Source organism: Drosophila yakuba, chromosome 3R (genome assembly GCF_016746365.2).
Source record: "Drosophila yakuba strain Tai18E2 chromosome 3R, Prin_Dyak_Tai18E2_2.1, whole genome shotgun sequence".
NCBI classification, from domain to species: domain Eukaryota; kingdom Metazoa; phylum Arthropoda; class Insecta; order Diptera; family Drosophilidae; genus Drosophila; species Drosophila yakuba.
The window spans coordinates 3,692,365-3,706,816 of NC_052530.2; the positions used below are offsets into that span (position 1 = coordinate 3,692,365).

Sequence of the window (14,452 nt, forward strand, 5' to 3'; positions counted from 1 at the left end):
TGAAAATGTGCATGTTGCACAAAGTGGGGACATGCGACGAGTAAAATATATGGCTGGCATTGTGCACGGTGGCACACGCAATCAGACATCGGCAGCGGGTCCTGGTCTGTGCTCTCATTCCTTGCTCGTTCATTATTTTAATGGGGCGTTCCTGGAGAAACGCTTTCCTCCTTTGACATCCATTCCTCCCTGATTAGTTTATTCCTTAATTTAATGCATTCTCATTTCCTATGCATTTTAAGCGGCGTTTGAAATATCTTATATCTATAAAAGAAGATATAAAGGACATCTTTCTCTTTCTTGAAATATTTGCGGGAAAATTCTATATAATAAATAAGGAATTACATTGTCTCCAATGCTAACAAATTGTGCTATCAGTAGTTGTGAGCCTTTTTTACCTGAGATGTGGATAACCCATTGTAGATCAATAAAGCCGCAATTTCAAATAATTTATTCATTCCTTAAAATGCTGGTTCTTTATTATTGTAATTACTGCAATGTACTGATGATATTAGATAGATAAACAATGGATTGTGGCGAAAGAATGAAGCAACTAAGCAAGGGTCATGCACACGAGCTTGGACTAATCAAATGAGCGGCTGATATAAACGGTTAGACAAGCTAGGTTAAGGTCGCAGGACCTGGATTGTGAATCTTGAAGGATCCTTGGGCCCTAGTCGATGTTCAACTGACGGAAGGTGCCTTCCATGCCGAAGAGGTCGTCGCTCGTCTTGGGTGCGCCGGGGCGCAGGGACTCGTTGGCCTTCTTGTCCTCCTGGTCCTTGAACCACTGGGTGTTGTCGACCAGTTTCTGCTTCCACCACTGGTTAAGCTCTACGACGCCGCCGGCCTTGCCACCGTACTCGTTGGGCAGGAGGTCGCGGGGTACCACCTTGTAGAGGCTCTCCACGTCGTTGTGGAAGGTGATGCGGCTACGGATCTTCTCCTTCACGAAAGGCTTCACAAAGTTAAAGATGGTATCCACCAGCGGTGAGATGTTGATCACGTGCACCTCCTTCACCTTCACCGGATACGCCTCTTGCACGGCGATCAGGAACTTCTTCACCACGGTGGGCGAGAACTTGGCGAAGTGGGCGGCGCTGGCCACCGACGCGTCCAGGATAAAGATGTCGCCGGCGATGCCAACGCTCTCCTCCGCCAGGCGCACATCCCCGATCATCAGGGCCACCTTCATGGCGTCCAGAATGTGGTGGGGCTGGAAGTCGCAATCGATGCCCCGGATGAATGTGATGCGGCGTCCATTAGGCGTAATCCCTGGTAGAGTGGGGCAGTGCCTGTTAGGAGATAAAGAATATTAGAGAGCCATAGAATTAGCTTTCTTACGTTTCCGTTATTGACTTTAGCTAAAGTTATAATACTTGTTTTCTGTAGAATACTTACACATAGTCCAGTACAATGTTTAGTTCTTCCCGATTGATGTCCCGGTTAGAGAAGAACTCTGGCACCGCATTGCGCATGGTGTAGTACATGTCCAGCTTCTTCTTCACCTTCTCCAGGCTGAACTTGCAGCCGCGCAGAAAGGTCGTGAGGCGCATGTCGTCCATGTCCTTGGGCAGGTGGGGCTGCGTCTCCAGCCACTCGCGGATCAGCTTAATGTCGCGCTCAATGTCTGCGGGATCCTCCGGCTCACGGAGCTCCTCGCGGATGCTTACGCGCTGGTCGGGTGTGGGGTGTAGCATCATCATCTGGAGGGAGGTAAGGTGTTAAGTGATTCATTTTAATATTTACTATGTATTTTTGAATTGAATACTATTGATATGTACAACTATCGATACAAATTTATCTAAAATAATTAATCATCAAAAAATTATTTCAATGCAAAACTGATTCATTAATAGCTAAATTAGTCGTAAATTTCGTAAATGTCGTCGTAAATTTTAAAGTTAAAGCAATTCCAAACGTTACGATCTTCAACTACAAAGCCTTATTGCGTATGTATTGGAAAAAAAAAGTTTCTTTCTATTAGGTCATGCCCACTGATTTAAGATAAAGATAAAATGGGGGAACACTCTGGTAAAGACAATAAAATTGCAAGCCACCTTCTTCTCTGGCCATTTCGACACAATTTTTAATAAGCCATTCGCAGTAAGCAGATATTTTTGACATTTTAATTGCGCGCTTTCAAAACGATGGACTTTCGTGGGTCTCGCGGTTACACGTCAGTGCCCGGATTCATTAGCATGGGCTGTGGACAAATATGTATCCAAAGTAAGTACGTATCCCGCCCCTGAAATCAAAATAGACATATAGTACTTGGCTAACTTAGAGAGTTTGCGTAATGTCCAAAGCAAAATCAGCTGACATCGACCTCGAAAATTCGAGGGCCCATCTGCTTTAAATTTTGGCCATCTGCCTGGCCTTTTGTGGTGACATGTATATTGGTGAATGCAGCGGGGAATAAGTAATGGAAATGTAAGTGTATGCTAATAGAGAAAAGTGACTCCAAGGTAGTTATAAAGTATATTTTGGCCCAAATCTCGCTGTTATGTTTGTGTCCATTGAGGCATACTTTTTGCTCAGCTTGATTGTTTACTATTTGATTTTCTACCTTTTCAACCTTTCTTAGTGATGCGTGAACGTGAGGTAACTGACATTTAGAGTGTGTACGAATGGTTATATTAGGCAACTTTGGGAATTGCACAGAATATTTCACTGCAATCAATGGGCTATTTATACCCGTTACTCGTAGAGTAAAAGGGTATACTAGATTCGTTGAAAAGTATGTAACAGGCGGAAGGAAGCGTTTCCGACCATATAAAGTATATATATTCTTGATCAGGATCAATAGCCGAGTCGATTTGGCCATGTCCGTCTGTCCGTCCGTCTGTCCGTCTGTCCGTCTGTCCGTCTGTCCGTCTGTCCGTCCGTCCGTCTGTCCGTCTGTCTGTCCGTATGAACGTCGAGATCTCAGGAACTACAAAAGCTAGAAAGTTGAGACTAAGCATACAGACTCCAGGGACATAGACGGAGCGCAAGTTTGTCGAATCATGCTGCCACGCCCACTCTAACGCCCACAAACCGCCCAAAACTGCCACGCCCACACTTTTGAAAAATGTTTTAATATTTTTTCATTTTTGTATTGGTGTTGTAAATTTGTATCGATTTGTCAAAAAACTTTTTGCCACGCCCACTCTAACGCCCACAAACCGCCGAAAGCTGCCACGCCCACACTTTTGAAAAATGTTTTGATATTTTTTCATTTTTGTTATAGTCTTGTAAATTTCTATCGATTTGCCAAAACACTTTTTGCCACGCCCACTCTAACGCCCACAAACCGCCAAAAACTGTCAGTGTTGAAGACCTCCTTCGCACTTCCACTAGCTGAGTAACGGGTATCAGATAGTCGGGGAACTCGACTATAGCGTTCTCTCTTGTTTAAGAATATAAACTTGCAACATCGCACACCGCACACCGCACACAGAGCTCATTGGGGTCAATTGCAGCTGGTGGAAGAAAAGCTCTTGAAAAGCTGAAGGGGATTTGATTTGACGCCCGTGTGTTGCACATGCCGCAACCAGCTGGAAATGCAACCGCTGCAGTTGCAACCTGCAACCTGTTAGCATTGTAATCACCAGCGGCGTATTGGACGAGGCTCGACCACACTCAAATTGCTGTGTGTGCACACTCGTATGGTTTTCCTCTGTTTTTTCCATTTTTTGTTGCGCTAATGGCCGCTGCGACTATTGCAAATTTTTCTTTTAGCCTGCACCTCTATTGCAGATATTGCGAAAAGCTTCGGAAAAACAAAACATCGCGAAATAGAGTGATTCGAAAAAAAGCGACCAAGTCGCGAAAAATATTAACAAAAACTGGTTTTAAAATGGTTGTTTTTCTTTTTTTTGGTCGTTTGGCGCCAGTTAAAGTGCTTTCGGTTTTATCTTCTTTCGGCCTTTGTCTTCTGGTCCTCATCTCGTTCTAAAGTCTGCCATTAAAATAATTTTGTTTGCCTATTTGTTTAACAATGTGTTTTTTTTTTTCAGAACACCATTGCGGGCATAAGTGGTTTGGGAAATGGTTTGTAAGCAAACGGCTTACAGGAAAAAAAAATGAGCTTTACGTGCTCAAAACAATTTAGATATAATAATTATATAATGCATTTAAAATATGTATATATGTTTGTTTGTGCCAATTAAATAAGATAACCAGGTATCATAGGTCGATTTTGTGACAAAAAACTATGGGTTCGATTTCGTTGATTTCTTCGTATCTCCTTTATCATCTAATAAGTTTGGGTATAATTAAGGGGTGTTGTTCTTATATCACTTCTATCACTTTAGTGTCATTCTTTACACTTTAATATATTCTAAGCATGCCGCTTTTATTATTTTTAATTACTCTCCGATCAATGAACTCTTTTTCGTGAGGATTCTTCCCTGAAATGATTTTATTCAAGCATTCTTGGGCCATATAAGCACGGCCTTCTTCATTATTCGCTGCCATTGAGTTATTCGCACAATTTCAAGTGAAGTTATTGTCTCCTCAACATCTTTTGTATTTCGGGAATGCAACACATGATTTGCACACTTTATCGTGAATATTTCGGCGCACTAATTTAAATTCCGGGCGTTGTCCCACGAATTGTAAGCTCAACATCAGAGCAGAGGTGCATATCTGATAGGAATGCTCACCTTGGCTAGAACGAGATGATTAGTTGGTCAGAGGTAATCCTTTAGAGAGTGTATCCAACGGACAACGCGGCGTATGATAAAAAAGGCACACAACCGAATCGCTCAAGACGATAACAGAAACTGAATGTCTGCAAACACGTTTCGAGCCACTTAAATACCCGCCGATTCCGAAAACGAAAAGATCCGAAGAGCGCGGATCGCACTTCGGGGAACGCGATGAAAGAAAACCGAAAGCCGTAAAACAGATCATGCCATGAAAATCGGTCAAAAAGAAAAATGCACGCGCCGGCTCCTCGGAAGGGGGGAGCGGGGGAGGAAGTCTGTTTGCCATTTGCGCAAGATGGGTTCAATGAGCGGCGCGGTCGATCCACGCTACACGCTCCACTACCAAACGGCCAGATAGGCATAACCAGAAATAAGTCCCAAAGAAGTCTCCAGTCCCAAACACCTGACCCCTAATCAGCTGATAGGTTAGTTGTTGTCCTCAGACTTTAGCTGTGCCCATTCAATCACTCGCAAATCTATCCACCACTTAAGCTCGTGTCCTAAGTCTTTTGCCTGCCACCCACCAATCCATCCAAATCTGGTGTTCGTGCCTTCAGTCTTTTGTCTGCTGCAGCTGGGTGAAAAGCTGGTTGTGCCTCGCCCCCTGAACGCCATCGTAGTGCGTGCAACAAGTTAGTTGTTAACTTTCGAACGCGTGTGTGGCCCAATCTATTGGCTGGGAATTGCATTAGTCGCTGCTTTGCTGAAATAATTTTGGCTTTAATTGTTTCTTTATACTTTTTCGACATTTCGTAATTAAGCAATTTAGAGCACATGAAATTGGCGCTGGATTCGCAGCGATGCCTCTTACTAAGCAGCCGCGAGTCGTTGAACTTGTCTGCCGTTTCCTCATTTTCATTTAAATGAAAATGAACATTTTCCATAACTTTGTCTTGGCTTGCATTGCGTTTTGCTCGTGTTGCTTTAATATTCCTTGTGCCTTTTTTTTCGATTTTTATTGTTCCAGCTAGCTGATTACTAGCAATTATCGTCGCCCGACGCGCGGGAAGGGGCTGCCGGAGGGGGCGGGGGATTCCGACTTTGACTTTGCATGCATTAAACTTGGCTTGCCCTTTTTCTAAACCAAACAATGCGAGACGCGGCCAATGTGGCAATAAATATCGACCGAATGCGAAAAAAGTTACCAACTAACCAAAGCTGACGACTTCTATAGCAAAAAAAATTAAAACACTGATTCTAGCGGTTCCCCTTAAGACGGTTATGATAAATCGTACAGTAGATGATTTGTAAATAGTTTAATATTGTTCACTTCAAACAGAATCGTTTTTATACCTTGAATCTCCCATTGGATGAATTATATTTAAGACATTTCACTAGCAGGCTTATGTTCAGAATCACTAGTATTTTACCAAATAGTGGAGATCTCTTTTGACATCCATGTAAGTGAACAAACTTAATATTAAATTGTGGTTTGTCTTGCACTTCCTCTTTTCATCCAAATGCGTCCGTGCTGAAATTAAAATAAAATTTCTACACTACTCATTGACACCGAGCTACTGCGATTGCCGAAAATGGGAAGAGTTATGTAAGCTAAAAAGTTAACTAGCTTAGGACATAAATAAAAATGTCATAAACAGAGTGTCTTATTCAAACTGAGTGGTACGATGGCATGTTAATGACTCTATTCGTGTAGCGTTATATTAAAAATCCAAAAAGAAATCGTACTGGCAACTGGAAAACAGCAAATGAGGCTAAAAAATTCGCATAAATTACCGAAAAGTGCAGACAAGAACAGGAAGATGTACCTCCGTGGCCCCCAGATACAAAACAAGCTTGAAAGAAAGAAAACTAATTAAACCATAGACTTATAAATTAAGTAGTTTCAGTAGCCGCTGTTGTTGCATTCCCAAAGCCAAAGCCAAAGTCAAGAAACTTTCATTGGCAGACGAAAGTGTGCGCAATAAAGAAATTAACAGTAAGAAGCAGTTGGTTGGTAAGGGGTACCTGGGGGTAGAAGGCAGATACAGATACTACGCTCCACCTCGTCTTACCCCATCTGGCGCACACTCTTGGCGCAATTTTAGTTATAGTCACTTTTCGTTCGTTTTTGTTTTATGAAAGCTTCAAGAAATAAAAACTCCGTCGAATGTACAGAGCGTGGCCGCATTAAAATTTTGCGCTGTGGAGCGAGCGTTTTCTTGTTGTTGCTTAAGTTTTAACCCGCTGCGGAGTCAGACAGCCCAGTTGGGCAATTTGGAAAATCATAAAGTGCGCTTTCAAAACGGCACAGATATAGGAGAGGTAAATGGAGCTAAGTGTGTGGAGATTCACGTTCGAGAGTGTGATTCGGAATTACACTTTTGCCACTTTTAATTGCTCGCTGCAACTGTGGATGATGGTTGGCCGTTTCGACTGTTTCTGCTGCCAAAGAAGTGCTGCCCAAAAGACTTTGATTATAGTACAATTTAAATCCAAAACTTAGTTCGTTTTGCACATAGCCTGAAAAAATAGCGGCATGCAAGCAAGCCAGTGATGCGTTACACACGGCGTCTAGCCCATTAAATTCCACGCTTATCATGTGAGCAGCCTTTTACTCTACGAGTAACGGGTATAATTACATATTAGCAAAGAACTGCCACTATTTCTCCCATTACCTCTCCCATTAGACTCTCTAGTTTCACTACACATTTATTTAGTTTGCATCTTGGGTTGACATTGAAAGCTCTACACGTGTACAAAATCGATAAGTATTTGCATTTGCAGGCTTCTATGTGCCCAGAATGTCTTCATGATGCTCCACGAGGCTCGCTCGTCGCTGGTATAAAATATATAATTTGCGTTATAATTGCTCTGTGATATTGCTGGTTGCAAAGTGCAGAGGGCGGTGTGGGTTGGGGTTCGTCTGGCACGGTGGCTCCTTGGCATTCGCTTTCCTGGTACAAAAATCCGCCGGTTCCTCGACAGCCTACTTGAGCTGCACCAGCACCATGAAGTAGGTGACAACAGCACCAAGAACCTGCGAATCGGAAAAGTTCGAGCGGACTTAGATTCAGATTTCCCGCCTTCATAAACTCAAATGAAACGCACCGAGGCAAACAGATCCAGGGAGACGGTAAAAAACTTCGCGCCCGATATGCTCATTGCCTTCTGGCACTGCTGGCACACGATCTGGACGAAGGTCTTGGCTTCCTCGGAGCCATCGTACCAGTGGCACGAGTAGGCCGCCTCCATGACAGATGAACTCTGCGAAGTGAAAATACTATTTAGGATACGCCAGATAACTTAGTTCATTTAGTCGAACAACGTGCCTATAATTATCGTTAAAAATTAATGAAATAAAGTGGTAGACACTTACACTATTGATATAAGCAAAGAGCATAGCACATTGCACTTTCAGCTGAAGATGATTAAGACTAAACATTTATAATAAATACATATCTTGCAAAGAACCTTTTGGTGAATGCAAATCTTGAATGCGTTCACATCTTTAACACATCGGCTGGGAATGATTTTCAATGTATAAAGTCTTGATTCAATTTAACCTTATTTGATCGTAGAAATGGTAAAAATGTCTGACGTACTTATAAATTTATCTGTGCCCAACACGTAATTTGCCAATTTAATACCTCTGCACAAGCTCACCTCTTCAATTAAGCGATTGCCAAATATGCAAAAGTGGAACACCTGAGCCAGGGCATATCCTAGGTATCCGACGACTGTGAAGGCGTAGACATTCACTCCGTTGATCTTGGTGGCCTGGTACGCCAAAAGGGTCAGCTTGATGGTCGAGGTCAACATGTGAAGCAGGAGGGCTGCTCCGTAAGTATCGCCGATGGCAGCTACCAGCCTGCCGGAAAAGGGCAACGGTGAAAAGGATGAAGGATTGCCGGCAGGACTCGAGTCAATATTGGGATCAACAACTGCACACAACATTGCGAGGCCAACTGTCGGACAGGACAAACGAGGACATCACTCTAGGACCCCAAACAATGATTGCAATTGAGGAAGTAGTCAAGTAAATCAAACAAGCTGCAGGGATAGGGATCTGTTAAGCTTCTAATAAATGAGAACACATGTTTCGAAAAATGCTATTGAAGTGTTAAAAATGTAAGGGAAAGTGTGTTCATTTTGGTGCTCTGTTCAAGGTAAGAATTTAATCAACTGAAATAAAGTGTAAAGATTTTGTGCAATTAGGGGACTTTTCTAGCCGCACCAAATGCCCAAATGCAATCATCAGAGGTCGTAGCCCTCTTGAAATGGCTTGCCAAATTTGGCCAGGATTTGAACTCACCGCACCACGTGCTTGTGCCGCTCGACCCAGTACTTGATGGCACTGCGCACCATCATCTCCTGCTTTTTGGTCAGCCCGTTGGGATTAGCCCCGTTCACCATCCCATTGCCTCCGCCTCCGTTCCCGCCGAAAGATTGCAGCGTCGAGGGTGCTCGAAACTGGGCGCCCCAATCCGCTTTCGAGCTGTAGATGCCCGACATGTCCATGTCGGTGGCGGGATCCTTTTCTGTAATAATGGTACAGCTTACAATGGCACTTTTCGATTCAGTGATCATTTCGTTGATGTAAAATATTTTCCGATTTTTAGATGAATAATAAGAAGAATGGTTTTACTGAATAACTGGTTAAAAGTGTTAAAGGCATGTTGCAACTTTAAGTGCTACTTTGTTTTCCAATTATCTGACATTAAATTGAAAAACTGCAAATATGTTTTATAGTTCGAATTTGTAGTAAAGCATACATTTTTGGCGACTGTTAGACTCAGTATTAGTTAACTAAATATTTGACTTAAAGCAACAATCGTTATATTATATGAGTGTTTGTATTTCGTCACACTATACTTATCAAATCACCTTCATTATGAATTAGCTCCGACTTTGAGTTGGCCGACAGGGACCTGAAGAGGGCCGCCGAGTTCGGCCTGTAGGTGTCCAGTGAGGCGGACAGCTCCATCAGCGGCTTCATGATCCCCTTCAGGTGCTGCAGCTGCTCGCAGGCGAAGATCAGCCAGGAGCAGAACATCACGTCGCAGAGGTTGGAGTGGATCATCGAGAAGAGCACGTAGTAGATTTGAAAGACGAAGCTGATCATGTAGAACATGCCGTGGCTGGCGTTCCACGGGTAGAAGGACTTGATCGGCAGCCGGGGTATCTCCACCGGAATGCTGGAGTTCGTCTCATGGTCCACCACCATCTTTACACTGTCCCCGAAGAAGGTGATCGTGGTCCAAGCGGTGGCTGAGGCGACTGTGGTCAGCATCACCAGAAAGAACAGCTTCCTCATCTTCGCCAATGCAATCGAATGGTACCGAGCATCCGACTCGGCAAACAAGGGATGCGTGTTCACCTGGTTCCATATATTCAACGTTCTGTAAATACAACATAAATATGTAATTAATATTTTATTCGCGTTGTGCGCGTAAACTCAGTGCGATTTTTTCCACTATCGTGACTTTCTGCTCACCTGTAGAAATTCTTCTGGTTGACAGCTAGGTAGATGAACTTCGTAATGCAGTGGGTGAAGAACAAGGTCGTGATCGTGTTGCCCGACAGCTCGTTGACCTCCTCGGCATTCAGGGCCATGTTGACCAGGATGAAGGTAAACTGCATGAGGAGGAACACCAGGTGCGCGGAGGAGTACACCTTCTTCATGAAGGCACTGCCGCCCGTGAAGTTGTGCATAAACAGGCCGGAGTACTTCATCGCCCGGATGTTAGGCATCAGGTCAGCGACCAGGCCCGTATACTTGCTCGGCTGCATCGAGGTTGTCATCCTATGGAGCGGCGAAAATTTCACCACAAAATTAATAGGTTTCGCCAATATAATCAGCTACTATTGCCGAGGTATCTGTTTAATATTCCGTGTGTGTGATTAGTCCATGGTTTGCTTGCAGTGCAAAAAAGGAATTTTGCTCCCCAAAATGAATCGATTTGGCATGTTTAATTCATAGAAGGATAATGTATTATGCGAAGTTTATCCCCGCTTACCATTAGGACAATATTGAATATTCTGATTGTCTGCCCTCAAATAAATATTAAACCAGCTATTTATTGATCGTAAAATATACAGTTCGGAATTTGGAATTGTAATTTAGGTGACCAAATATTGTACTAAATGAGCCCAAGCACAATAACAATATGATTATTTAGTATTTTTATGTAATTATATTAAATAACCAGGTGATTACCTTGCTGTTGAACTTTAGAAATACAAATGTAATTGTTGTCTGGTACACTTGGGTTTATTGAGTCCCAATTAAGGCACTCCTAGGCAATCATTTCACTCTAAAAGGATATACCAGGATATTTTAAGTTACAAAACAGGAACCTGGCCGCAGTTAACCTGCCAGCAGCGCGTTGTCTACGGTAATGAAATGTGAAATCCGGAAGGTTAACAAGCTCCGTCGACAAGTGCCTGCTCCTTCTGTCGGCTAGGTACTTGCTCCGCTGTACATAAGGACGTGTACTTTGAGGACGAGTTCCCACGGCTGCAACAAGGCCACATTGAATCCCAGCCCGTAACTTTCCCTCCGACCCACACATGTTAATGAAAATGAAAATATACATATGGGTCTCGGGCGCCTTGAAGCGATTAAAAATTCAGCTCTCCAGCCACGTCCATCCATGTGAAGGGTGCGTGGCAGACACCGAATTCCCACAATTAAATCGAACGCCCCCGAACTTGTCCACCGCGACTGCTGCCGTCTCCAGGTCTAGGACTCCGGTTTTGGGCCATGGCCCAATCCTGTGCCAACCCCGCGGCGTGTGCGCACTGGAAGATTGGGATTGGAGATGGGCTAATTCCCTGGCATCCCCTTGCGTGGCATCTGCGGTATCCAAACTTATGCAAATTTTAAAAGCATCGATTATTTTATTATGCCTGCTTGTATTTGTTGGCCCTAATGCCGCTGAGCAACGGGGATAGGCCATTCCTCAGACAACCCATTTGGCGCGGATCCCTCTGCGAATCGCTGACCCACAAAAATAACCCCATTTCCTTTTGCATGAAAATGTGTGAGAGGCCGGCCTGATGGATAGTTGGTCCTTAATCGTGCTAAGTTCATGAGCACTGGAGTTCGATAGACGCCTCAACAACAGTCTTAAATTTTGTTTTGGCAAATCCTCAATATCACACTCTTTGGCAATAGTAATAACATGAGAAAAGTCGAACTCGACGTTAAAATAATCAGTCGTCTTTTGCGTGAAATTGTTATCAGCTAATATATGAAAGAAAATGGAATAAAACAATTATCGAAATGAAAATTTAATTTGTAATAAACATAAAATTCGAATGGTGCTGAGCAGCGGATTGAATGCTTGTCGAATAAAAAGCTCGTTGAACAGCCTCTACCATTACTTATTAAGCAACATTAAACAAATCTGGCTTTAATACTACCATTCCGTTTTGATCAAAGTAATGAGCAACTTTGATCAATTCTGCTATAAAATGAAATGATACAAAGAAGACAAATGGATTAATGGAGTAAATGAATGTATACTCAAACTATACACATGTACTATGTCATGGATTATTTAAATGCGGGACACTCACGAACACCTATTAGTTGCAGAACACTCGGCTGTGTGGATTTGTTTTTTTGATGCAAGGATTTAACAATATTAATTTAACTTTTAATCGTCCTGAACTCATTCATGCTAACCAAGTCCCCTTCTGAAACTGCCCCTTTCTGCCCTTTCAGCTGTGGTTGATTTATTTTATGGGCTTGTGGCTGAAAGTTTAATTACGCGGATGCGTTTGGTTCAATTAGCTAACCGCGGACATCGTGAGCCCTGCAGCCTTTTACCATTAATTATTAGGCACCATTAAAGTGGAAAGTGGAACTTGCTTTATTTAATTTACAATTTAAATAAATAAGCAAATCAGGTTTTATTATTACCATTTCGTTTTTGTGCCCATTACTTTGATCAATTCTGATGCCAAATTAAATGATTGAAATGGCACAAATGGGTCTATGGAGTTACATAACAATTAGAATTTATATAGCCCACAGAAAATACGTTTTGTTAACTTAAGCGCTTTCTATTAGGATAATTTACTTCATTTTAACCATTTGCTAAATGATTTGCATTAGGGCTTCCAAAGGATCTCCACATAAAATACCACAAATTCCAACCAAAGCACCACAAGCTGTAAAACAATAAAAACTCTAAAATAAACATAAAAATTTATTCGAGCAATCCATCAATTCGCTCATAAATTACGAAATCAATGCATACACACACATAATAAAAATCGCTTTCGGGCGCACTCACACAGGCACACGGCGCAAAGGCTTTTTATAAAGCCAGCGAAGGAAAAATTCGAAATCAATACCCAGCAAGGACACAAAAATCTGTTAAGTGACAAACAAAAACGGCCAGCACAACAATTGGCAACTGTGTGTGTGCGAGGTCCTTTCTCTCCCACCCTTACGCTTGGGTGTGTGCGTTATTGCCAGCATCATGAACAATTCCATTATTTTCGGACCGCCGTAGTCCTCGACCTACAGAAGCTTTTACCAGAATTTATGGCTATGCATAACCGAATCGGAAAAACTACAAGAGATCGAAAACACATTTATGTAGGTGCGTGGGGTGTGTGCCAGTTTGTTAGTGTGCGAGTGGTCTGTGTGTGTGCTTTCTTCAGGCCATTAGGGAAGAAAAAGAAGTGTTGAAATGTTGTCATAAGAATGGCAGAGAATGCGGGAAATTCGGAAAATGCGAACTGCAGCGGACTGCCGCGAAATGCGCAAGAATTATTATTATTTATTCCCGAGTTGTAAAAGATTTTGGTAGAGGTGCTGGGCGCTCATAAATTCAACCAACCAAACAGTTTCATTTTACGAGACAACTGAAAATATTATTTTAATAAACAGAAAGAAAAAATGTTTTATAAGTATGCTCATATTTTATCACTCATATTTAAAATTGTCAATATTTCTCAGCTCTAGTTATTTCACCGAATTAATACAATTGTTCCATCGTGACCAAAACAATTTCTCTTAGTGCACTTGTGCCTGTCTGTGTGCCAGTGTCACTTCTTCTGTTGCCGCTGACAGGGCGACAGATTTCAACCGGAAGGCGAGGGTGGCGGAGGGAAATGCCTTCGTGGCTCCTTGCCGAGACAGTGTCAAAAGTTTAACTTTAGATTTATTTGCCATTTAATGCCGTTGGTCCCATTCCCCGATCTGCAGTACTCCCATGAGTTATATTGGAGTATAGAGAATTTCTCAGCTGTCTAAGCAGGTCAATGCTCAGGCCACATCCCCACCAGGACACTAAATTTGCCTTCCACAGTGCAGTTGCAGCTGGGTCCCCGCCCCACAACGGTCCACATTATGCACATTCAGAACAAGTGTGAGGTTTGTTTGTTTGCCGCCTGCCACAAAGTTGTCAACGCGGCAACTAAACGAGTTTTGGTCTTGTGGTGCTCTATATTAGTATGAAGAGTGTTCTTTTTGTTGGAAGGCTTTCTTTGTTATCCTTCTGTGAATTCAAAGAACCAGATTGTTGTTTATCTTATTGTAAGTGTAAGTGTAAAATGTATTAAGTTAAAATCACATTGACACAATGATTAATAATATAGCATAATAATATAGCATAAATATTTATAATATAATTATTATGTAATCAATGAGAAAAACAATAAGAGATAACTGAAATGCAGAGAGTTCACAGACCCAGATTATTGTTAATCTTTTTGTAATTGTAATTGTAAGTGTAAAATGTATAAAATTAAAATCACATTGACACAATGACCAATAATGTAGCATAATTTATTTATAATAT

The 14,452-nt window shown here is 42.3% G+C and overlaps 2 protein-coding genes across 3 annotated transcripts; both read right to left on the reverse strand.

Moving 5' to 3' along the window:
- Positions 1 to 446: 446 nt before the first annotated feature.
- On the reverse strand, positions 447 to 4,769 carry LOC6535403 (alpha-tocopherol transfer protein-like). The gene is made up of 3 exons (XM_002096016.4): positions 4,650 to 4,769; positions 1,402 to 1,706; positions 447 to 1,295 (listed from the first exon to the last, which is right to left on the reverse strand). Exons 2-3 carry the CDS (start codon positions 1,704 to 1,706, stop codon positions 674 to 676), a joined length of 927 nt encoding a protein of 308 aa, XP_002096052.1. The 5' UTR covers positions 4,650 to 4,769; the 3' UTR covers positions 447 to 673.
- A 2,556-nt stretch (positions 4,770 to 7,325) lies between these two features.
- Positions 7,326 to 11,103, reverse strand: LOC6535404 (odorant receptor coreceptor). Of its 2 annotated transcripts, XM_002096017.4 has the most exons (7): positions 10,852 to 11,078; positions 10,129 to 10,437; positions 9,519 to 10,033; positions 8,947 to 9,172; positions 8,298 to 8,502; positions 7,743 to 7,898; positions 7,326 to 7,671 (listed from the first exon to the last, which is right to left on the reverse strand). In XM_002096017.4, the coding sequence occupies exons 2-7, from the start codon at positions 10,434 to 10,436 to the stop codon at positions 7,621 to 7,623; spliced, it is 1,461 nt and encodes a 486-aa protein (XP_002096053.1). In that variant the 5' UTR covers position 10,437; positions 10,852 to 11,078; the 3' UTR covers positions 7,326 to 7,620. The 2 variants fall into 2 exon arrangements, with proteins under 2 accessions (XP_002096053.1, XP_015047136.1); XM_015191650.3 differs by lacking the exons at positions 7,326 to 7,671; positions 7,743 to 7,898; positions 8,298 to 8,502 and adding an exon at positions 8,549 to 8,684 and having other exon boundaries at positions 10,852 to 11,103.
- Positions 11,104 to 14,452: the final 3,349 nt, after the last annotated feature.